This window comes from Melanaphis sacchari, unplaced genomic scaffold (assembly GCF_002803265.2).
Source record: "Melanaphis sacchari strain LSU unplaced genomic scaffold, SCAv2.0 Contig36_pilon_pilon, whole genome shotgun sequence".
Classification (NCBI taxonomy): Eukaryota; Metazoa; Arthropoda; class Insecta; order Hemiptera; family Aphididae; genus Melanaphis; species Melanaphis sacchari.
In genome coordinates this window covers 2,031,559-2,058,085 of record NW_020271232.1, presented here as the reverse complement: position 1 = coordinate 2,058,085, position 26,527 = coordinate 2,031,559, and the positions used below count along the sequence as shown (strand labels likewise).

The following is a 26,527-nucleotide window of genomic DNA, read 5'->3' as shown; positions in this document are numbered from 1 at the left end:
TTACGCAGTACAAACTGCAATGAACAAAAATTAAATTAGTTGAAATTGAAAATGTAAGATTAGGTATTTTAAAAATTAATATTTAGAAGTTATATTAAACTAAATATGTACGAAAATAAAATATGAATATATATATATAGATATATATTAAGTTTATTTTGTTGTCTAGATTTACCAAAAACAAATCATCATTATTTTAATAGTTTTCCTGATTAAAAAATAATTATATTTAAGTACGGCAATTACACATAAATATATATAATACATAATATTTTAATATTAACGTACTCTAGTATTTAGTACTTTTTTTGAATAGGTAAATGTCTGCAAGTTTCCTATATGATATGTATTTTTCTATTTTTATCTTAGAATGTCTCAAATCCGTCACGCTTTCATACTAATTTTATTATAAAAATATATCATATCTATATAACAATATTGAATTACCGACGTGTGATTACGTTGTAAGTAAAATGATCCATGAACATATTGGGACATGGGAAACAAGACTATGGTGTTAATTTATCATAATTAAGATCGAATGCCTACATGAATTGGATTTTTGAAATAGTCACGTCAATATTATTATGACAATCGTTAATCTATGTATATATAATATTATGATATGTACCTACCTTCTGTTTATGATTACTTTATATTGAAAATATTGGATAGTTGATGCGATGAAGAATCATCAGGTAGCATTCGTTATCGACGATTATATTACAATGCAATGTAATTTTTCTAAGTGGCGTACCTTCTACTGATATCATTGTATCCAATAGTGTATACCCCAAAATGTCGAAGCTAAGTGTCGACAATATTTATTTGACATACATTCAACTTTAATTCTGTATTTCGTAAATTAAACAAAACTTCAAATTTTTGATGCGTTATACTGATATTATTATACTCGTAAAATCCGTAGTGAGCTCAAAATAAGTAGGTGTTGATGATTTTCTTTGGACGTCAATTGAAAATATTGTTTTGACAGTAGGAAATTTTGTAATATTATAAAATTAAATTTCTTGAGTATGTGTTTTCGGAAAAATTTCACTACATCTTAAATATTTCGGTATATTAAAAACGTAAAAGTCTGTATGACAGTCGACTGGTATAATATAATGATCGCTGGGACGCCATCCGTCCTAATATTTAATATGTACTGGATATTGATGTATGGTGTTCAAAGCCTAGACCGACGAAAGGGATAATAAAAGGTACAAGGTCTAGGTGTGCTGTTATATTTTGACGCGTACCTAATCGCCGTCATTGGCAAAACGTCGATAAGTATATACAATTCGTAACCGGAAAACTCACAGAAAATAGAAATACATATATATATATAGCTCATACGCGGGCATCAGAAAAATCGCACTCCGACGTTGCCAGATTTGTGCTAATAAAGAGTAGGGTAAGTTTTCGTTCGTTCCCCGGGCCATGGGGTCCGCCGCCGCACCGGATCTAATCTGCACACCCCTTGCGCGGCTGCAGTGACTGCGGAGGCGGCGCGTATTGATTTTGCACAGTCCGCCGCGGCTGGCGGCGCCGCCGTTCGATATATAAAACGCCGCGCTACACCTACACCCCGACCATAGCCGTCGCTGGTTTCGTGTTTTTATTGTACTCTTGCACGCATTACCAACCTAAAAGCACGCGACCTCCATATCGGTATATGGTGTATACACACACACACATAATATATATATATATATTATATATACATACATACACATAGATAAAGTGGCTGAAACCGTTTGTTGAATTATTACACAATTCTGCCGACATTGAGATACGGTATATTATGGTATACGTGGAAGGGAACGGAAGAAATTATTAAACTACCGAACTCGCGGCGTAGTAAACCATTGTCGCGTCTTTAGCAGGGGTCGTGCTAAATTTGATTGCACAACGTTGCAGGGGGCACCTCTATATTATTACACAAAGCGTTATCAAATTATTATTGTTAAATTAGCATTTTAAATAATCGAAATATTTCGATATATTAAAAACATATAGCACTGTGCGACAGCGGTGTCAAGACCGCCGCGGCGTCGCCCGCCCTAATATTTAATATATTGTATATTGTGTCAACTATTATTAATATATTAACGTCGTCGTATCGTCTACAAAGTATTTCCATGTAATGTACTTATTATGGTAGTTGCATCGTTTTGCGTGTGAGTCTATACGAGTGAAATATATTAAAATATGCAATTCGTTAAAGATCGTCATAAAATTTCGAACGTAATGTTCTTAAGAGCTTAAGTTCGTTTTTACACAAAAATTACAAGTTTTTTATTGAAATCTCGAAATTCTTATTGGACATTTTAGACTTGTTTAAATAAGCCGTTCTTGTTTAATATTATCATTAATAATATTAAATTTTAAAGTAGGTATTCCAGTTGAATTATAGGTTGTATATCTATTCACGAATTGCAGCTATTGTGAAAATGAACGGACATTGTTGCGATTGAAATTATTAAGGTTTATTAGGAAATTATTTCAGTAAATTAGATATATTACGTTAAAGTGTATCGTATTCATATCATATATTTTTAATTTTTTTTATTTTTTTAAGTTTATAATATTATATTTTTAGATATAATTTATGAAAAATAAATAAGTTTTTGAAGAGATATCAAACGTTTTGTATTTTAAGTTTCTTCAAATAATAAAAATGTAATTATTTTTATCAATAAACTGTAAGGATCTAGGAGTTTATTATATAGTTTTAAAAATAAATATCTTAAAATTAAGTCGAGTTGTTTTAGTGAAATTAAATGAAACTTTTCATATAGTTTCATTGTGTTCACATTTAAACTAATAAGTCAAAAAGATGGAGCTCAAAACTACAATAACAATAATAATATTTATTTTTTCAATTTATTGCAAATTATTTGATGTTATTCTTTGACGGTTTTCTTTTGATTCCATTCGTTTTTCATACGTGAACAATAGCTTAAAACAATATATATATATTCTTCCTTTATGCAGGTCATACACACCACACATACACACAGGTGTACGTGGCATTTGCAGCAAGTGCTCGCACTAGTTACGCCCGCGGGGGTTGGCAGCATTGACCAGTTAGGGGCTTTTTCTATAATGACATTTGGGTGAGGGCGTCGTACGAGGGAGGTGTTGGCCGTCTCGTAGCCGGCAATAAGCTCGAAGGGGCCAGTTTAGTATCGGTGCCGTACGCGGCAACACCGGCACATTAATGGCGTAATTCTGACACAATTTACTTGTTGTTATATTATTTATATAGTTACATTAAAACAATTCGTTAAGTAGTTAAGCACCGCGGTCCGCGGCGTGGGTGGACATGGTCACCGAAACCGGACAAGTAAGAGTTTTGATTGCATATCTTGTTAAGAGAATATTGACATGACATTATTATTATTTCTATTTAGTTATTCACATTCATTAATATACGAATGCTAAAAATAGCCATTCAAATTTATAGTATTGTAGTTAAACAATTTGAATTTGGTAAATAATAATTATTACCATATACAAAAAAATAGTATTAATATCTAATTGCGGCGTATAGCTAGGCTGTTTTTGATGTTTAGATTTTTAAATGATCAACATATAGTTATTATAAATATTATAGTTTCTTTATAAATTTGAATATTGAAGGCTCTGTTTGAAAAAATAATAATTTCAAATAAGTTTTGCACTGATATCCTCTTAACACATATTTCGTGTTTTATTTTATTTTATGTTTAATAAGACGTCTTGTGATGAAGTTTTTGATTTTGGAATGAAATCAATATGCACTAATAATTGTTATCGGTCATTAAATTCTATTAGTTATATGCGAAGCTTAAAATTAAATCAGAACTATGTGCATTTAGCGATTGTTATAAATCGTTTGGTATTTTATAATGTAGAAATAAATTATACATTATTGTCATTATATCATCATTTAGTAAAATATGTAATATGTATAATATTAATATGAATAATATGATACATGAAATAAATTAATATTTAATTAATTTTTAAAATATTACATGGAATTCAATTTTGTTGTTGTTTTTAAACGAACGTATTTTTTAATTAATTGGATAATAAATAAATGATATACATTTTTAACAATTGATATGGAAACGTAAGAATTTGGAGAAATGTATAGCTCCGAAAATCGTATGCTGACAAAAATATCATTATTATTGTAAAACTGTAGGATTCTATTAAAATTATTTTGAATGCTTATTTATTTGGATCATAATTTCCTAAAAGAGAATTATCTATGATTTAGTATTTTAATGGGGAATTATTTCCGAGTATTCTAACTATCTACTTGAAATTAAGTTCTAAGTATTGTTTATTTGTTTTATACAGTTAATAATAATATATATTATATTTTATTATACTATATAGTAATTCAGTATACTACTAATCAAAATTTTAAAATATTTATATAATATTACATCTTAATGTTTAATTAACAAAAATCATGTTAATACATTTTCTAATGAATGAAATATTTTTATAAATTATAGGTTATGTTTATATACTCAAGTAAATTATTCTGTAATTTTTATATTTTCATTACTATTATTTTTATCTATTTCATTAATGTAAAATGTACAAAATATGTATATTATTATGCAATTTGTTGATCCATAGATTGGTTTAATGACCTAAATTTCATTAAATATAAATATGAATAGTTTACAAAGTAGGTATGCAATATTATGCATTATATACTAGGTTATTATTTATAATTAAAATACTAAAATATGTAATTATTTAATTTGTTGTATTATTTATTTTTGTAGTTACATTAAATTATACAATTTTTATAATGGTATATAAAACTTTACAGGCGGAGGGGAATACCTCTTCGTTTTTAAGAGCGGCACGATCCGGGAACCTTGATAAAGTTATTGAACACTTGAAAAATAAAATCGATATAAATACATCAAACTCTGTAAGTATTTAGAATAATTTGTACTTTTTAAATATTTTAAAACTATAATAATGTTATTGTTTATTTTAAGAACGGTTTGAATGCTCTGCATTTGGCTTCAAAAGATGGGCATTTAGAAATCGTAAAAGAGTTATTGAAAAGGGGTGCTAACGTAAACTCGGCTACAAAAAAAGGAAATACTGCACTTCATATTGCTTCTCTTGGTATATAATAAATATTCCAATTTTATTTTCAACGATTAATATAAATTATATATTTTTAGCGGGGCAATATGATGTGGTGGTTACGCTTGTGGAACATGGCGCATTGGTCAATGTGCAAAGTCAAAATGGTTTCACCCCTTTGTACATGGCTGCACAAGAAAATCATGACAGAGTTGTTAAGTATTTGTTAGCAAATGGGGCCAATCAAAATCTGGCAACTGAGGTATGACGTGTAAAAAAATAGTATAAATAAGCTATTTAATAATTGATATTCGATTTTTATTTTAGGATGGATTTACACCATGCGCTGTTGCTATGCAGCAAGGTCATGAAAAGGTAGTAACGGTGTTATTAGAAAATGACACCAAAGGTAAAGTGCGTCTCCCAGCATTGCATATTGCAGCAAAAAAAGACGATTGCAAAGCCGCAGATTTACTCCTTCAAGTAAATATTGATTTAAATTATGAAAGTATTAAATTAAATAAAACCAAAAAAATAATAATTATATATTTTACTATAAAGAATGATCATAATCCAGACGTAACATCTAAGAGTGGATTTACTCCATTACATATTGCTTCGCATTATGGAAACGACGGTATTGCTAAACTTCTCCTTGCTAAAGGCGCTGACGTTAACTACTCTGCTAAAGTACGAAACTTTGCTCATTATTTAGATTATAATGACTATGTATAAATTAATCTTAATTTTATTTTCCAATAGCATAACATAACTCCATTACACGTGGCAGCGAAATGGGGTAAAAGTAACATGGTATCTTTGTTGCTCGAAAGCGGTGCAAATATTGAAGCTAAAACTAGAGATGGTTTAACGGCTTTACATTGTGCTGCAAGATCCGGACACGATCAAGTTATTGACATGCTTCTACAAAGAAATGCTCCAATTAGTTCAAAGACCAAGGTTGGTTTGGATTTTATGCTTTATTAGTCATTATAAATCAAAATCAAGTAAAATAATACTTATAATAATAATAATAATAATAATAATAATAATAAAAAATGTTTAGAGATGTTTTTTATTTAATTTGAAATGGAAAGAAAAATCAAAGTTATACTTATACGATTTTATTTTTTGTTTATAGAACGGTTTGGCGGCATTGCACATGGCGGCACAAGGAGATCACGTGGAAGCTGCTAAGGTGTTATTGTCCAATAATGCTCCCGTCGACGACGTGACTGTAGATTACTTGACCGGTCTTCATGTGGCAGCCCACTGCGGACACATCCGTGTGGCTAAACTTTTATTGGAGAAACACGCGGATCCTGATGCTAGAGCATTGAACGGTTTTACGCCGTTGCACATCGCATGCAAGAAGAACCGTATCAAAGTTGTGGAATTGCTACTCAAGTACAACGCGAGCTTAGAAGCGACTACAGAAGTTAGTATACTTACTTGCATATATATGTACACCCATTTATTATAAACGCCGTCTAATCAATGGTAGTCGATTTCACAAACCGAGAATACGATACCTAATCAATTAGTATATATTATCGATATTTATAACGGTTATTGTTTTTATATTACTATATAGTCCGGTCTCACTCCGTTACACGTCGCCAGCTTCATGGGCTGTATGAACATCGTGATTTTCCTGTTGCAACACGAGGCCAATCCAGATCTGCCGACTGTGAGAGGAGAAACGCCGTTGCATCTAGCTGCCAGAGCCAATCAGACAGATATTATTCGTATATTGCTCCGCAACGGAGCTCAAGTGGATGCCAGGGCTAGGGTACGTATGAATTGTACGTTGTTTTTTGGTCCGATACGCATTATTAATATTTGTCAATTATACAGGAAAAGCAAACGCCGCTTCACATAGCTTCCAGGTTGGGTAACGTGGACATCGTCATGTTGCTGTTAGCACACGGCGCAGCAGTCGATTCGACCACGAAAGATCTATACACCGCTCTACATATTGCCTCTAAAGAGGGCCAGGAGGAGGTAAGAGCACTGATTATGAAACGCATTATGGATCACGTGGACACAACATATTTGCTTGATAAGTTTTGGTCTGTTAGAAGAGAATATTTTATTTAAAACAATTAAATATTGTGAGTCTTTCCTTTTAATATCTTTACATCATATTTGGTACTTGAGTTCAACGTACGTCCTTATAATTGGATCGAGAAAAACTGGTGATATTTAATCCGCGTCAGAAATGCCTAATGGTTTTGTTTTAATCAAATTTTGACCAATCAGTTGTTTAAACCATAATAGTTTTATCAATTTAATTACGTTTAGAGGAATTCTTACTCGAGTGATTTTAATATTCGAATTGAAAATATGCTACAAATATAATTATTCTAAAATAATTTTAATTTGTATATTAAAAGTAATTATGCATTCATACTCAAATTTCGGTGCCAATAATGATTTTTGTAAGCTTTAAATACGTTTTTTTAATTTTCATCAATTATAAGAATATGAATTAAAGTGTCCTTCTAACATTTTGTTGATTTAAATAGTTTGAGTATGACGTAATTTATTTCTGAACAAAGGATTCACTGCCATATTATTTTCATCGAAATGTGTTCGTATTCTTCGTAAATAAAAATAAATAATCTAATTTAATTTTTAATACATATAAATTAAAAAGCAATAAGAAATGAGGAAAACATACGTACTGTGCCAAATTAGCTTCTTCTTTTTTTTTTTTAATTTATGGTTTTTATAAATCAGTATTATTATCGTATTAATTGTGTCATAATAATCGTTAATCCCAACCTATCATAACCTTTTTTATGTTATAAAAAGGTTTGAAATTCAATATATTTATCATCAAGTCTATATTTCGATGTATAATTTAATACTTTAAAATTTGCTAAAATATTGTGATCGAATTGTGCGTAAAAATCTAATAAATTATTCATATTTTGATTTTTATTCCCAAATTAAAACCAAATAAAACTAAATAATTGTATATGATTCAGTGATTTACTTATATTATACATAGACCCAAAACTAAGTTCAAAATTAATATTTTTTCTTTTAAGAGTTGTTTATAAATAATTAAACTATATAATATGATTAATGATTATATTATATTATTAGCAAAATTGCACTTATAAATTATTGTTAAACGGTTTAATTATTATTACTGTGAATGTTAGAATTTAGAAAATATCATAGATTTACATTTATAACTTTAAAAAGTTGTCATATTAGATGATGATGATATACTATAATATATTGAATATATAGTGCTGTTAGTTTTTTTTTTAAGTTTCATAAAAGTTTACATGACATAAATGTTATATTATAGCATTATTTTGATCTCTTAATCGTTGTTAAAATTCAAAAGACATCTTTTTATAATAGTTTAATCACCGTTAAAAAACAAAACTAGAATATGAATGTGAATATTTTATGCTTAATCATTGTCATTGTTGTTTTCTTAAATTAAAAAAAAAATATCAAATATTTATAAACACGTTTTTGTTCGCTTTGCCTATATATTTTTTTTTTTTGTCAAGCCACCGCAATTAAAATGTAATTTTTCCATTCTAAATTTCTTTTATCTTCAAAAGTCAAGCAAGTCACTTGGTACTTGGTAAAATCGATATTCATTGATTTGGTAAGTCCTGAAATTTTGTTATTCTTATAAATATTTTCCATTTTCCTACCATATCTAAATGTGGCTAAATATCATAGCCTAACTATCCTAACTCAATAATATATTTATTATGACTTTATATTGACTTATTGGCTGTAAACTATTTATCATGGGCACAGGCTTTAGCTTCACAACACTGATGCAATGTATAAACATATTTTAAAAGCTTGAATTTATCTATAGAAAAAATATCTAACAGCATTAATTACTTTTAACAAGCTTAAATTTTGTAAAATATTGTACAAAAATTAATAAGTTGACATAACTGATAATGAATGAGAAACACTGGACTTTTTTGTTGGCAGGTTGCATCAGTGTTGTTGGAGAATGAAGCCTCAGTGACAGCAACTACTAAAAAAGGGTTTACCCCACTACATTTGGCATCAAAATACGGCAATATTAAAGTCACCAAGTTGCTGTTACAAAAACAAGCTCCAGTTGATGCACAAGGAAAGGTTAGTAATGATTTGATAACTACAATATTTTTAGAATATGAACTTTTGAACTTCTTTGAAAAATATACTACATTTTAACACATAAACATAGATATATTAAAAGTTTTAATATAAATTATAAATACATATTTAATAGAATGTGATCAGAATGCCGTATCTATCATTTTAAGTAGATATGTATATTATATATCTTCATTAAAGTAGTTTGATCTCGATTTATTACTCTAACTAAAATGTATTGAGGCTATACAAAATATAGAGTTACTTATATATTTTATATAATTTAATAATAAAAACTGATAACTATAATATATATCTTTATACAATTATTTTTAAAACTAGATTTTTTGGTTTTTGATTAGAATCAAAAATATAAATTATAAAATAAGGCTAGGAGCTCTTATACAATATTTTTAGGTCTTGTAATTGAAAATGGTAACTAATAAAAATATAGTTTTTATATTTATCTTAAATATTATACTAGATACACTCAAATGATGTTACATTAAAAACATTCGTAAGGTTAAAATATCAGTTATTGAGCACTCATTTCGTATTTTTCATTATGATAGACTCAGCATGGCTTATAGAAGTATATTATGACTTATGAGTCATATATTGCCTATTTTAAATGACATTAAAACATCATATTTTAAGGATTTTAAGAGAATATAAATCCGACCTCTAATCATGACTATAGAACTTTCAGTGCTCTCGGTATAAGGTATAACTATAGTGACTTATAAATAAATGAAAATTTATAATGTACTGCCACATTACTGTTAATTTTTCCTGTTTATTGTTCAGCATTAAATAAGTTTATAATAGTATCAAAAATATTTATTACAATGTAACAGAACTATTTAATTTTTATTAAAATAGTCATTTAATATCCATCTAATATATTTAAATATATTATAAAAAAATAGTTTTAAAGAACTTAATTATATCGATTAATCAATCAAATAACAAATGAACTTTTCATGTTTAACTGTAATTAATGTAATGGGGTTATAAACATTTTATAAAAACAGTTCGTTTTGACGGCTTTGGATATAATTTATATGCTTGATTGTAAATAATTAGCTTGCAATATTATTTGGTTATTGACAACATGCGAAATATAATAATAATCTTGTGATGATGTTTTGTCGGTTATCTATTTTTTATTTCTTAAAAATACTATTTTTGCCATAGACTTATTAATATACAACTACACTAATATTATTAGGTCTATAGTATTCCCGAGATTTTGGCCGAAATTTCATATAAACATGTCTTGTATTAGATTAAATGAGAAAACACATTTGTTTTTATAAAAATTAGTTTTAACTGGTGATAATACTTGAAAAATTACTATAAAGACCTTTAACTTAAAAAATTGATAATTTAGAGATTTGATTCAAAGAAGTGATTAGTATCTAAAAAAGGGGTCAAACGGAAGCACTGAGATTAAAATTTTTATAAATAGAGCTTAAATAATTGTAATTTTAATCCTTTAAGAATATTATTTTAATGTACGTTCACATAAGACTTATTGTTTTATTCAAATAACTGTATTATCAAATAAAGTTATGAAATTCATTTTGTATCTTATTTAATTAATAAACTATAAGATATATAATGACAAAAGTTCCTAAACTTTTCATGGTACGATCCACAACATAAGATGATTCTTGTTTATTTCATAAATTTGTTTCATTAACTAATCGCTATTTTCGCGATAATTTTAATTTGGCAGCTTCGTGGCGACACGTCGTTCTGATTTCTAAATATTCGTGGTTGCCACGAATAACGATAGAACTACATTTTGATATCAATGTAAAATAATAAATGTATCTAGTATAGAAAAAAGTTATAAGATTATACTGTATCCAGTGCCGGATCTAACATTTTTTTAAACCGGGGCAAAATATGAAATTGGCGCCCTTCTATATCAATAATCTTTTCTTTTTTTTTTTTACTTATTACATAATTAAAAATTTACGCCCCTTTATGTTTAGTATCCGGGGCACGTGCCCCAGCCCCCCCCCCCCCCCTAGATCCGATGCTGACTATATCATATTTATTAACTCTTATTTATATAAAATTTATTTACATTTTTTTACATTATATATACTATAAACTTAATAGATCATTTAATATAATTTTATAATATAAAACATTTATCTATCTATCTATCTATTTATATATATTTAAGCTTTACGTGACCAATAATTTGGGAATCCCTACTTTTTGAATTGATTCTTTTTTTTAGTTTGATAAGAGAAATTATTGCTGGAAATGATTAATATTATGTCATTCATTTTACTTATTCCATGAATTAAAAATAACGTTTAGTTTAATTTGACGTTCAATTAACAATAAATATAAATAATATATTGTATAATGACGGTTAATATTTTATTTAATAGTTATTTTTTTTACAATTCTAAAATAGAGGAATTATATGTAATTATAATGAATTTTACTATAAATATTACTATTTAAACTAAATTTACTATTAATAAATTATAGTAATAATAGGTAGTAGATGAGCATTATGTGTACCCACGTATTATTTTTATTACTATACTTATAGCTGATTAAAAAAAAAAAATAATTTAATGAGTAGATTGGTGTGCTAAAAGTTGTTCTAAGGAGGACGAGGTCAATCTCTTCTATATAACACCAAATATTTTCTATTTTTGTAAAATATTTTACTTAAGACTAATATACATTATTAATTCTAAAATCTAAAGAAAAGTATAAGAAGCTAATTAGCTGATAAATGAAAAAATTATAAATTTTAATTATTGAAAGAGAAATAAATTGTTGAGTATAGAATCAATTCTTCATGTGACAGTTTTTTCCTTGTACTTGTAAATTAAATATTAATCAAGAATTTAAATTACGCGTGTCTTTTAATAAAATTAATTAGTACTAATGATAAACATTAAATAATTAGTAATTTATTTAAAATATTTACGTAATTTCACGTTGTTTAATTATATTACTTATAAAATATAGTTAATTAAGTGATTTAACAAAGGAGGTATATACTTAGTATAATAAAATGGTTTATTTTAACAATAAATATTTATTATCCTAATAAGTTGTTATAATTTTCAAAGAACCATATTTGAACAGTTTAAAATACTTATACATTTTTAAACTTTTTAGGTTTTTAATAATCAATTCACTATAAATTTAAAATCTAATAATACATGAAATAAAAATAATGTTTTAACTTTTCATTTTTCAATTTGTACTAGTTATAATAGTTAGCACTAGTCAAAAAATCTAACACAGCTATAAATATATTCCTTTTTTAGTCAAGGAATAATTATGATAATTATTTTAACCAAGGAAAAATAAAGATATAATATTAAATTAGTATGTTAGCTTACCTAATATATTAGTTTAATTTTTCCATAATTTTAATCTTTAGAACGGCGTAACACCACTACACGTAGCAAGTCATTATGATAATCAAGCTGTTGCTTTAATGTTGCTTGACAAACAGGCATCACCTCATGCCACAGCAAAAAATGGCCACACACCACTTCATATAGCAGCAAAAAAGAATCAGGTAATTTATTACATCTTATGGCAAAAAGTATTATAAATTTTAAGTTTAAATTTAGAACAAATTTATCATATATATATTATATCAATGGTTAAATAATATTAGTTTTGGGTGAATAACAATTGTATAATATAAAATTGAAATAGATAGGCAAATGGACATCGCCTTTTTTTATGGTATAGATGTCGAGTGGGTCACTGTAATGGATATATTAAATTTGAATTCAATATGAAATATCACTAATCAAGTAGACGTAAAAAAACATAGAAAAAAGACTATAAAAATTATTTATTCCACAATCATGTATTTATGATAGGCTGTATAATTTATTTTTTACTTACATCTAAGGTGTATTAAGTATTCACTTGGTATTACTTACATAGCTAAATTTATCTATTGTTGCATTAACGAACAAATGTATTCATATGATTTCCAAAAAAGTACTGGTTAAGTGGGTTATTACTTTGCTGTATGGTAGGTATATCAAGTGGGTCACTATAGAAAGACGTGTTAAATTTAAATTTTATGATATAGTATTGTATACGAAAAACGATTCTGAGTGGAGATGGTCAATCAGCCTATATCACTAAATATATTTCATGATATTTTTATGATATTATAATAAAGTATTGAACTTAATATTTTATAAAAAATAAATTGTGCCTAGGTATTTTAAATATTTTTAAATATTTTTTTAAAAACTGATGTAGGATTTTGTTTTAAATTTAAAATTTTTTTGAACGAGTTATATTTTTTTTATTAACATAATATATTATATAAAATCAAATTAAATATCATCATTTTTTTTATTCAGTTAAACTAAAACTCGTATTTTAATTTTTACTAAGAATATTAGCTAAAAATGTAGTTAATATCTTGATAATACCTGATTTGTATTTATAAATTAGTCGAATTATATTTTACATTAAAAATGTTTTGAATTAGAAGGGTATTTACTATTTTGTCTCACCGAATCCCTTTTAAAAGACTAGTTCAGTTATATAACTTAAATAATTGTGAAATATTTAATATAAATTATTGTTTATTTAGTATTAGATTGATCGTTTGGAAGAATTTTTCTATTTAATAATTAAATGCCAAATGCATATAATGTAAGGGATATGTGTTTTAGATGGATATTGCAGTAACATTATTAGACTATGGAGCAAAAGCAAATGCCGAGTCAAAAGCAGGATTTACTCCTCTTCATCTTAGTTCTCAGGAAGGTAATGTTGAAATGACCACTTTACTTTTGAACCACAACGCCGATCCTAATTATAAATCAAAGGTGAGTTGTACAAATAGTGCTTATGAAAATCATAATTATCTTTTTAAACGTTAAATGTATTTTACAGAACGGTTTAACACCAATGCATCTCACCGCACAAGAAGACAAACATAAAGTAGCTGTTGTTTTGGATAATTACCATGCAGATATCAATCCGGAAACTAAAGTAATAATTTACTTTACCTATTTGATATTAATTAGTGTGGTCAGCCTGTATCAACCTAAAGAATAAAACAAATTTTTAATATAAATCTATAAATCAATAACTTTTTTGTTTGTTTTTATAAGCTTAAAAAGTCAACATTATTATCTTGTTTATTCTTTCAACTATTAATAAAAAAGTTTTACTAAAAGTATATAAATATTTAAATACTAGGCTGGATTTACTCCCTTACACGTCGCTTGTCATTTTGGTCAATTAAATATGGTTCGATTCATAACTGCTCGTCAAGGAGTTAATATTAATGCGACTACAGCTTCGGGATATACACCACTTCACCAAGCATCTCAACAAGGCCATTCTACCATTGTAAGCCATTTATTGGATAAAGGAGCTGATCCAGATTTATTGACAAGTGTAAGTAAAAATATTCAATTTAAATTTTTAATAAACATGTAATTTAATTGGTTATAAGTCACCGAAGAGTAAATGCGTCCCTATGAAAATAATAATTTAAAATACATCTATAATATCTAATGAGAGGGAAATTCTTAATTTATGAAAAGGGTACCTATATTAAAAACGACAATACAATTCAAAATATTCTGGAAAAATTATTTTTAATAATACTATACATAAATAATAATTAATATTTAGAAAATGAATAAATTAAAATAATTATTTTATTTAATTAAAAATGGCTAACTTCATTATGTTAAACAATATATGTCATGAACTGAATTAAAAATATTATACCTTCTTAAGCAAAAAAATCCTAGTATGCCAAATAAATTAAATATTTAATGAAGAGTATAATTAAATTCTTGTAACATTACAATGCAATGAGGGTGGAGCAAGGGGGCACTTCAAACTAAATTCTATTTCTCATACCAAACGTATAAATTTTACTATAAAATGAGAAAAAAGCAAAAAAAAAGTTATTAACTCCCCCCTCTTCCTCCCTGATTAAAATCCTAGTTACACCCATGGCGATGTCATTTATGTAAATACATAGAAATAATTTATATCTAAACAATAAACAAATATTTCAATATCAAATTTATTAAACTGAAAAAAAAGGATTTATTTTTAAATAATTTTAAAAATAGATGGTCAAATACAAACGAAGCTAAGACTAATTATTTAAATACGTATTCTAAATACATTTGAAAAGTATTCTTAACAAGATTGTTTATTTAGGCAGTTATTTAATTATTAATTATTTTGTAGAACAGGTTACAAAATAAGCTTATTTACCTATATTTTCCATTAAAAGTATAAAATTAATGCCTGTAATAAGATAGTAAGTATTGAATTAGTAATGAAAATGGTATTGATTGAACGTTATAAACATGTACAAGCCGTAAAATAGCAATGATATAAATTTTCAAATTTTTATTTTAATATCTTGGAAATGTTTATAATTTTAAATATTGTATTATTATTTTATATAGCAAGGACAAACAGCCCTGTCAATTTCTCAAAAATTGGGTTACATAAGTGTAGTAGAAGCTTTGAAGAATGTTACCAAAGCAGTACCTTCATCAACTTCAGACGAAAAATACAAAGTAATTTCTCCAGAAACCATGCAAGAAACATTTATGTCAGACTCAGAAGATGAAGGAGGTACGTAAAATAATTATAATCATAATATACAATACAAAAATAAATACATTACCAAGGGTGATTTTAACAGGTTATGTATTATTGTATTAATATTCAATAACAATATAATTGATAATAAAATAATTCAATTTCACCGTAGAAATATACTGCAAGCAATTTCAAAAAAATAAAGCTTTTACTTTGAGAAAATATATATCCTATATATTTATAATATATCAATGCATCAAATATTAGTCATACATTTACGCGTACAAAAGTGCAATCTGAGTTTTTATAAGAAAAAAACCTTTAAAAAGAAAACAATTCTTATAAAATTACGTATATCTAGATCAGGATATTTTCTATAATATATTGTACGTTTGACAAATATCAAATGCATATTTAAATACAATTCATTTATTTATAGTATATATATAATGTTAATATCACAAAATTACAATAGCAACAATTTAAACACTATTTCATCATGTATGAATTGAAATGATCAAATCTGTACGGAAGTTTTTAACCTTTTATCAATTATTTTAATTGAAAATTGTCATACATAAATATATATATATATTAAATTTTTAAAATCATAAAAAGTATGTTAAATGTGTCGGAAAATCAAAAAATTTTGATGAATTAAAGCCTCGTACATTTTTTGTTTTATTCAATATCTTTAAGTAATTTGCACATTTGTCATTAATGTTACGTGTAAATTATTGTAGACCAAAGAAAATAACGAATATAATAAAATACAATTATAAAATCTAATTATTTAATTTTTTCTGTATATAAAATGTCCATATACACTATTGTTACTATTGTTTTAAGGCGAGATAAAAGCGTAGATAAAAAAACATAAACAGTTAGTAATTTCAACGAAAATATACTAACATAAATATAAGTTGTATAGATCACCGCTAGACTACTAAATAATAAAATAGGTAATAAAACGAATAGATCTGGCTAAAATCAAATTTATAAGCATAAAATTATTTTAAAGAAACACTTAATGATAATTTTACCATTTATTTATATTATCGCAATTCAGATGTTGATTAAAGAAAAAAATATTTTTTCATTAGTATTTCACTAAATTGTATTTATTTTTATTCAATTTTCTACTTTGCAAGGTTAATATGCTAATTTTTTTTATTCAAGAAAAATACGATAAATATTTAGTATTAAAAAAAAAAATATTATAACAGTTTTTTTTTGATAAATTATATGACATTAAGTCCATTAAGATCTCCACAGTAATGAAAATATATAAATAAAATACATAACATATTTACATTAGTTTATTTTATTTAATAATAAGACAATACATTAATACATTTAAAATAATAAATAATGTAAATATTTTTGTTAAATACTTTAAATAAGAAATGTTATTAATATCATAAAAATAAAATAAACCACATATTTTCACGAATTCCTATAATTTTTTTTTTTTTTACCAATCAAATATAATTTGAAATATATTTTAAATAATTATTTCTTAAATCTATATTTGTATTAATACATTTAATAAAAAATGTGATATTCATTTGTATCATAAGTGATTTTATATGTGAGTTTTGATTTGCCATTTTCAATGGTTACTAATATGTGGAATCGGCCATAGGCGCAACTTGAGTCATAATTTTATTAGGGGTGGGGAACTACAGTCCCTACTAAATAATATGTATGTTGGTGTATAGACTTTGTCTTTGATATATTTTTCACAATGTACATTTCCGCCTCCGAGCTATTAATATCAGTTAGAAATAAATTTTAAAATAGAACAACTGCAATATGAAGTATAAAATACAAATTCTATAATATCAATAGTAATAATTTACAGTAAAGTCGTATTAGTATGTTTTAAACAAACAAAACTTTTTTCAATAAACAAGTTTTTACGACACCGAAAATGTAAATAAAAAAGATCAAATATTTTGGAGGGCTCAACCCTTTTATACTAATTCCCGCCCCCTAGTTGCGCCACTGGCTACAGCACAATACAATATTAGAAAGTGTGCCCGCTTCCATGTATAGTGTTGCGCGAGCGTGATTTCACTAACAAATGCTTGTAGTATGTGATTGGGATGATGATTGGCACACAGGTGACGTTTTGCAAAGCGGAAGCGTCGAGTATGGTCTCAACACTAGAACTCAACTAACACAAAATGTTATCGTTTCGTCACGTGAGTTTTGTATAGTAGAAAAATAAATAATAAACAAACAAAATTTGGACCTATGGTATTAGTCAACATGCATGAATTAATAGCCAAGTTCAAAATTCATGATTGGCTGTCACCCAACAGCCTCTAGACAGTCACGGTCCATTCGGAATATATTGAACTCGGGTCGTGCAGAAAACGAAATCGTTTCACGCGACCTACTACCCGGTTAACCCGGTGTCAGTATATTATGAACGGGATTCACGTAGACTTACCATCAGTGTGCTTCCATCATCATCAAAGCTATTAATTAGTGTTGAAAAATAAACAATGTTATTAGTGCAGTACTTAATTTTTACGTCGAATGACCATTGCATGCGAATAGTGGTAGTAATTGGTATACCTTTCCGCGTATCCAAATATGATTTGTCTTATTATTTTTTTATTAAATCCCGTACGTTAAATATAGAATATTTTTTTTTTTAGATCCATTTTAAATATAATATTAAACTGTATGGATTTAAAGGCCATTAATACTATATGCCATTACTATATTGAGCGTCGAGTGTCGACTGAGATATTATTATATGCATAAATGTCGAATGTTCCAGTTTTTCCGAGTAGTACTAGAAGTGTTCGTTTAAAATTAAATATGACCGGCCATCTGGTCAGCTAACTTACTACTGTTTGGCACTGTGCCGGTCGTTTCGTCATTGGCTTTCCTCATTTCGGATTTTTCGCGCTTTGGCTTCACCAGCATCATAATAATGGATCAACTTTAGAGAGGAAAAAATTGATAAAAATAACTTTTAAGTTTTAGTTGTCGGCTGTCTGCCTATTCCGACGGTACCATATCTAGGTCGCTGTATTCGTCTATCTTAAATTTTTCAAATTAATTATAAAATTATAACAATAAAATAAAATAAATTGTCATCATGTGTAAACGGAGATTTTGCTGTTGTTGCTGTTTTAAAAAACAAAAAGAAGAAGAAAATCTTCCAGGTTAGAAAAACACATACATTTATAGCGTTTTATAGTTTTCGAAATTCATCATCGAATAAATAAAGAAAAATTTTACATTACTTCCTTTTGAATAATAGAGTCATATTTGTATTAACTCTATGCATAACAAAATAAAACGCATTTAAAATTTAAAACGATGTACAATTTTACATACAAAAATGATAAGTACCTTATAAATTCTAATTTATATTTTATATGCATTTATTTAATTAATATATTTTTTACAATTAAACAAGTAATATTCGTGATATTCTATTTACTTATTTGATTTATTAGTTTTTGTTTGATCTTCTGTTTTGGGTTTATCAAATATTAATCTTGTCTTCATTTATTGTAAAATCTTATGAATTTATGTAATTTATGCAGAATATCAATCCACGTTAGAATAGAATGTCATTAAAATTTTTTTTATTTTCAATTTGTTTTAAGTAATACAATAATCATAAAAGAAAAAATGAGAATCACATGAATAGAGAAACTACCCAGTCATATTACTTTACAAATATATATAAGTAATAATAACATTATAGAACAAAATCTAAAAAATATTTATTTCCAAAATTTTAAAAGCCAATGAGGTTGTGTAAATGGATGATATTTTAGAAGTAAATCATATTTCTGTGTATAATTAATTCCATTGTTTTCTTTAAAATAATTTAAAAATACAATTCAGGCCATCGTATATCGTTTCATCTGTTTGTTTCTTGGATATTATTCAAATCTAATACTGTGTCGTTCGTTTTTGTTAAGCAATATTAAATATGTAATTATAAAAGTATTAATATTTTATGGGCAGTTAAAGCATGTATTTATTTTTAAAAGCATGTGCTTTTATAATTCTAGTAAATTTAAAATTGTAGAAACACACTTATTTTAATTCATAGAAACTTTGGATTATTTATTTTATTTTGTATTGTTTTTAATATCTGTTAATGTTGTAATTTAAATATAATTTTATTGACCAGGTGAAGAGACAATGATAAATGAACAATCATACAGGTATTTAACAGGAGAGGAAATGAAGGGTTTCGGCGACGAATCAGCTCCTATCGATGTCACTCGGGATGAGAGATATGACGTTAATACTGGTAAGAAAAACATAAGATTATTTTTTCTATAATTTATGGATATTGTACTGGATGAGCAAAAATTGGCCACACGGTACACGTATGAGACACTTTATAAATATTTTGTTGTTTACGTTTTAGTACCCCCCACATCCATCGACGAAGCCATCAGTCCACAGACCGTCTATGACAGTTACAGCGGCCCTGTGGATAATGTCGACATTGTTAAATATCCACCTCACGTTGGGTAAGTAAACTGGAAATACACGTTTTTTACCGTTTAAGCCGGCTAACAAAACTATTGTAAATTATTTAACAAAATTGTTTATTGTTTCAATATGCGTACTTTCGGACAGACGTTTACAATGGAAGACGTAAGGCTTTTAAAAATACATAATACTATTATAATACCGTGTAATGTTTTCAAGATCATAGATTTTTACCAGTAGTAATTTTTTGAATGCTTATAATAAATATTTCAAAGATATAGTAAAGCGTTTTAGTTAAATAGAATAATATAATTTTAGATACATGCCTAAAATATAGAAAATCCATAATAATCAATACTTGAGAACGACTATTATAATATTATACCAACTAATGCTGCACATCGTCTGATCTATCAATCGCACCACACTCTTCACACTAAATGTTTGAATGATCGTGACGTTGTTCAGCACTAGTTTTTATTATTGTATAGTTGTTCAAGAGTATGAATTCAATTTTATCAGCATTCTTAACGTATAATTTGGAATCATTACAGGTTTTTGGTTAGCTTCTTGGTGGACGCTCGCGGCGGAGCGATGCGTGGATGCCGGCACAGTGGTGTCCGCGTGATCGTACCACCTCGACGAGCATCCATGCCAACACGTGTGACTTGCCGATATTTAAGACGTGAAAAATTGGTGCACCCGCCGCCGTTGATGGAAGGCGAATCGCTAGCTAGTAGAATACTTGAACTCGGTCCTGTGGGAGCTAAGTTTTTGGGGTAACTAATCTATTCTACGATAATTAGCGATAGTATTATTTGATAATACGGTGTTACTCTACCCTGGAATAGTACTCAACGAAACAATATTGCTTATCGTTTGCAGGCCCGTTATGATCGAAGTACCGAATTTCGGATCACTCCGTGGATCTGAAAGAGAAATCGTTGTTCTCAGATCGGAAAATGGCGAGACGTGGAGGGAACACACGGTTGAGGTGACGGATGAAGTCGTCAAAGACATACTCGGAGCGAACTTTGAAAAAGAAGGTATTTATAACTTAAAAGTACTAAAAAATATTGATGGACATCTAGACATCAATATATACTAATAACATTATTTATGTAAATTTTTAAACTTTTATAAAACGTACAAAGTTTGAATTAAAATAAAAATTTTCAGCCCCATTAAGTACAATACTTCAGTAATAGTATAGTAATAATAATAAAAATAATAATATAGAGTCCTCGAAACGCATTTTTATACTCAACCAAGTAACACACTGTAGAGAACTTGGATGAATTTACAAAAATATTTTTAAATATTTTTCATTTATGTAAAATGTATAATAGTCTGATAACATGCAATGTATACGCGTTGAGTTGACGAATGAAAAAATTGCACTTTAATAAAAATGGATTATGTTATTTTTTTCAGACCGCGACCCGTGGCATTCCGGTAACCGTCTGACGCGGATCGTGACTACAGAGTTTCCGCATTACTTTGCCATCGTATCCAGAGTCAAGCAAGAAGTACACGCTATCGGGCCGGAGGGCGGTATGGTCTCGTCGACGGTGGTGCCACAGGTGCAGGCGGTATTCCCGCAAGGAGCGCTTACCAAGCGCATTAAAGTCGGCCTACAGGTAAACTTGTTTAAACCGCGAAGAAATGTGGCCAGCACGTGCCTAAAGAAAATCTCCGTTAACCATGTGCCGAAAAAAAAACGGTTCTCGTTAATGTGGTGAATGCACCCCTGACACGATTATTTCGGTGGCGGTGGTGGTTGTGTCTCGTCTTGAAAAAAAAAAAAAATGAAAAAACAAGGAATTTACACAAGACTTAACATATTATTTTATTTTTTTTTTTTTGTCCAATGCTTCAAACACACTCACATATTGCGCATAACACACTAAAAAAAAAAAAACATTGCGATTTCTTGATGTTATTTTTACTATAGTAATAATTATTATTATTATTATTTTTTTTTTTTTGATTTAATAATTATTGATTTATAATATATAATATAGGTACACACTTCTAACATTTCTAGTCACTATAATATCTACATCGATATTTGATAACAAATCTAGTCTTCCCCTAGTCAATCTTGTTTATCTCGTTGTACTTTCTTATTTGTCTAAGTAAATAACGTTATTTACTATATTAATCATAATCAATATTCGACAGAACACGTATCACACTTTACAATCGAATTATTTAAGTATATATATATATAATATATACATAGATGTTATATTAAACATTCTATTATTATAAAATATCGATTTTTTTTTAAATAACTAATACATTATTTTAATACATTAAAAAAAAAAATCAATATTTTACTATTTATTCTAAGAAAAAATTTGTGTTCCATAAGTGTTTGTTTTTGAAATATTTAAATTCTATATAATAAAGTTCAGTTTTTGACGGCACAGCTGGTTTAGTGCCAAGAGCTTCATTACATTTTAACGCGGCTGAAGAGTATATTGTACAGTTACTAAACATCCTTTATTTGTGTACTCATAATATTATGAAATATTTTTTTTCATTAAAATTGTAAATGTATTTTTTTAAATTAAGTCATAGCTTATAATATCATTTCACTTACACAGATATTGTATACGATTAGCACGATTTTATTATTATTATTTTAATGTTTTATTTATCATTTAAAAAAAAAAAAATATATATTTAATTTTAAATGCCCAATAAATATAGTATAAATAATTTTTTTATCAAACTAACATGTTTTTGTCATTTGAATTTGTTTCGAGCTCAGATAGTTTTATTTTTACATAAAGAAAAAATGTATATGTACATTATGTTTGAACATAATGCATTACATAATAGTAATTTATCATGTACGAGAAACGTCACCAGTATACGCTGTTCATGACTATATTTCTATTTCAGTACATTTGAAATTGTTTTGTGTTGGATAAAACTATAAGAGTTCAAACCTCGTAATCTCAGCTCAGTCCTTTTGTCTTATTCCAACTAACCGAATTATGAAAATACGAAATTATATAATGATAATGTCTATATAATATATTATAATAAAGTAATTAATCGCTATAATCAAAAAGCTACTATTTATTGGGCCATCATTTTGTTTTAGTTTGTTTTAGTTTTTTTTTTTTTTTTTAATTTGGTTTTTTTTTTTTACCTAGTAATCTTTTACATCCGTTTTTATTTTTTTTTTATTTTTATTATTTTGCTTTACCGTCATAATATAATACTCTGCTTTTGGACACACCGCTTGTGAACACAATTTGCTAACTCACGAATACGACTGACCACACCTATACCGACTACTGTGATGAGCTCACGCGGGCACACGTCCATCACCACCCAGGCGCTAGTTGACGTTATATTTGTTGACATCACGACTGCAGTTGTACTACATATTATCGTTTTATTTATTTATTTGATTATTATTATTTTATGTTTTGTGATGGCCCTCGGTAAAAACAGTACCTATATATAATATTAAAGTGCTGTAGTAGCTGTTTGCGTAGTCTTCTGGCGCAAATAGTCTGTAATTATAATTGAAAAACCGAGCTAAATGTATTAACTCATCACATCTTCCGATCTCATAGGATTCTCAGGTTAAAAAAATAAAAATAAAAATTTGGCACATAGTTTTTATCAAGCTTTTAATAAATAAATATAAAAATGTTCTGCTATAACATAATAATGTATGCTAATAATACTTAAAACCATGTTCAGATTTATTTCCTTTAATAGCTTTAAAAACATACGAGTAATAAAATTAGAGTATATTATATAGGTACTTAAATTGTTTTTGAGATAACTTTAATCGTAAAAATGTTAGGATTACAATATTTTAAATAAAAATGTAATCCACCATTAAACCGCTTAACATATAATATCAAAATATCATACTACGTAAGTAAGTATAACAAAAATTGTAAAATAAATTTATCAGCCTTTTAGTTTATAACATCGTTAGTTTAACATAACGACAAGACTATAATACTTAATAAAATATTATTACTCAATTATTGTTATACTTACAAATGAAAAAAAAAAAATAAAAATAAAAAATAAAAATGGTTTTGAATTTTAAGACGATTCAAATGTTCATTGTTTTACATAATGATAAATAATTATTATAACTCAATGTCGAATCTTGTATAACAATAAACGTTTCTTAGGTGTAGGTATGTTGAGTGCAGATAAAAAACTAGGAGTGTAGTGATTTAGCATTTATTATGTCGTGTAAGCGTTAAGGTTCGGTTGATTATATTAATCTATGTATACCCCCTTCCCCCCCCCAAAAAAAAAAAAAAAAAAATTTAATCAATTAATAAATAATAGCAATCAGACGAATAAAATGCGAACGGGTATAATGAGTGCGCGAAAAACGTCGGCGGCGTGCAAAACCGCACGTCAGTATTTATGCGCGTCCGCGGTGATGTCCGATGACGGTTAGCGACCGACGCGCTAATATTAGCAACATTTATCCATGAAATAACCAAATACGGTCAAACTGTACACACCGCGTTGTGATTTTGTCAAGTCCAAAGAATCGCGTTACGAGCATGCTGCACGTGGCATCGGCATGAGTACGCACCGGGACGACGAAACAAGTGAGGTCGACCCCAAATTCTAATCGATACGCGTTTTGTTGTCAGGCGCACATGTACGTCGGACGAGGGAAAGCGATTTTAAAGCGTTGCAGAATGTAAAATGACATGTGTTTTCGATTTTTTTTTCTATTTTATTGTCCTAAGACACTGTATTTCTATTAAAAAAAATTCTCCGATGATCAATTCCGAGGGAAGTTTCTGGTAATCTGCTAGCGAATTGGATCTAGTTAATGCTTTGATGGGTCAAAACTTGAGAGTAGAAATTTTTCGGTATATTTATTAAAATAATTTTCAAAAAAAAAAAAAAAAAAAACTGTCAATACTTTGTCATTGAGTAGGCACAACTGTAATGGACGTGTTAAATTTTAATTCGACGATATATATCGTTGCGTACGATGAAAAAAGAAAAAAGGATTTTAATGAAGACTTAAGACAATCCAATACTTTTACTTTGGTTATCAATCAATTATTTGGTAATACTATTAAAATGTTCAAATTTTTTTATTTTTACCCAATCATTTTAAAAAATACTGAGAAGTTGATCATCTCCCTATAAAGTACCGACTAGATTCAATTTTCTACAAGAAATATTCATTAAGGTCGAGGATCAGAGCATTTTTCTATCAAAAAAAAAAAAATAAATAAATAAATAAATAAATAAATATTTTTAGACACAAATAATAAGAAAAAAAGATAAAAACACACGTCGTTGTAAAATCAATACGTTCTCGGTCAGTTCTGAGTCTAAATACGACAATAACTGTTCGTACGTTAATATTATTATGCCGCGATAAATGTAGGTACATATATCGTTGAATTCAAATTTAACACATCCATAACACGGAGACTCGTAGCAATCAATGGTGAAGTACACTCGATACCTATACTGTACGGTTACTTATATTCGTCAACTTTTTTTCCGACCTCCTTCGAAGTCATATGTCGGTCGCGATACCTTCTACCCTTCCCGCCCCCACCCCCGCACGAACTCCAATAATATTGTGTACGCGAATAGATTTTCTCACACGTCAAAAGTAACAGAATTAAAAACCTGCAAGGTCTCCAATAAGCCGGTACGCAATAAATAACTATCCGTCGTCGAAGCGTCCATTACGTATTGTTATATATACGCAGAGGTATCTACGCAAAAAATGTTAGCATAGATTTTAATTAGCATTCCGTTGCGGCTAACGCGTTTTTACCACGGAGGATTTATTCGTAGACACTGTGCAAGTACCTACCTGTGTGAAAACGGTAGGTATACGACATATTATTATTAATATGTTACATAATATATTGTACACGATTCGGAGTAAGTGTAATATTATATTATTAAAACGACACAAACGTAACTATGTATATAGTATTATAACGATTTGCGTGCTCCACGCTCTGGTGGCCGTGGTGCAGGAATATTATTAAAGACGTAATAGTTTCAGTGGATTTGATCAGAAGAATTTCGGTGACTGTCGGTGTACTGCACGTCGCCGTTAAAAATAAAATTTATCGTTTTAAAGGTACTTAACACGAAATATTTCTATCCGGTGACATCGAAATTGAAATGAGCTCTTCTAGAACAGCTG

At 27.8% G+C, this 26,527-nt stretch overlaps 1 protein-coding gene across 7 annotated transcripts in view; it reads left to right on the top strand.

The window, feature by feature from the left end:
• LOC112596915 overlaps nt 1–26,527 on the top strand; it is a 78,861-nt gene that overhangs the window by 11,958 nt on the left and 40,376 nt on the right. For 3 of the 7 annotated variants that reach the window (XM_025342785.1, XM_025342779.1, XM_025342780.1), the window contains exons 2-23: nt 4,841–4,945; nt 5,016–5,148; nt 5,208–5,371; nt 5,437–5,592; nt 5,671–5,799; nt 5,872–6,069; nt 6,251–6,547; nt 6,704–6,901; nt 6,967–7,113; nt 9,091–9,240; nt 12,671–12,811; nt 13,941–14,096; nt 14,164–14,262; nt 14,473–14,673; nt 15,711–15,882; nt 17,976–18,056; nt 20,021–20,143; nt 20,264–20,369; nt 20,479–20,496; nt 20,886–21,110; nt 21,217–21,377; nt 21,766–21,971. In XM_025342785.1, the coding sequence (XP_025198570.1) occupies nt 4,841–4,945; nt 5,016–5,148; nt 5,208–5,371; nt 5,437–5,592; nt 5,671–5,799; nt 5,872–6,069; nt 6,251–6,547; nt 6,704–6,901; nt 6,967–7,113; nt 9,091–9,240; nt 12,671–12,811; nt 13,941–14,096; nt 14,164–14,262; nt 14,473–14,673; nt 15,711–15,882; nt 17,976–18,056; nt 20,021–20,143; nt 20,264–20,369; nt 20,479–20,496; nt 20,886–21,110; nt 21,217–21,377; nt 21,766–21,971 (3,366 nt within the window). Of the gene's footprint in view, nt 1–3,166; nt 3,350–4,840; nt 4,946–5,015; nt 5,149–5,207; nt 5,372–5,436; nt 5,593–5,670; nt 5,800–5,871; nt 6,070–6,250; nt 6,548–6,703; nt 6,902–6,966; nt 7,114–9,090; nt 9,241–12,670; nt 12,812–13,940; nt 14,097–14,163; nt 14,263–14,472; nt 14,674–15,710; nt 15,883–17,975; nt 18,057–20,020; nt 20,144–20,263; nt 20,370–20,478; nt 20,497–20,885; nt 21,111–21,216; nt 21,378–21,765; nt 21,972–26,527 lie in introns of those variants that run through there. The other 4 variants (XM_025342782.1, XM_025342784.1, XM_025342783.1 and 1 more) reach the window with 4 other exon arrangements.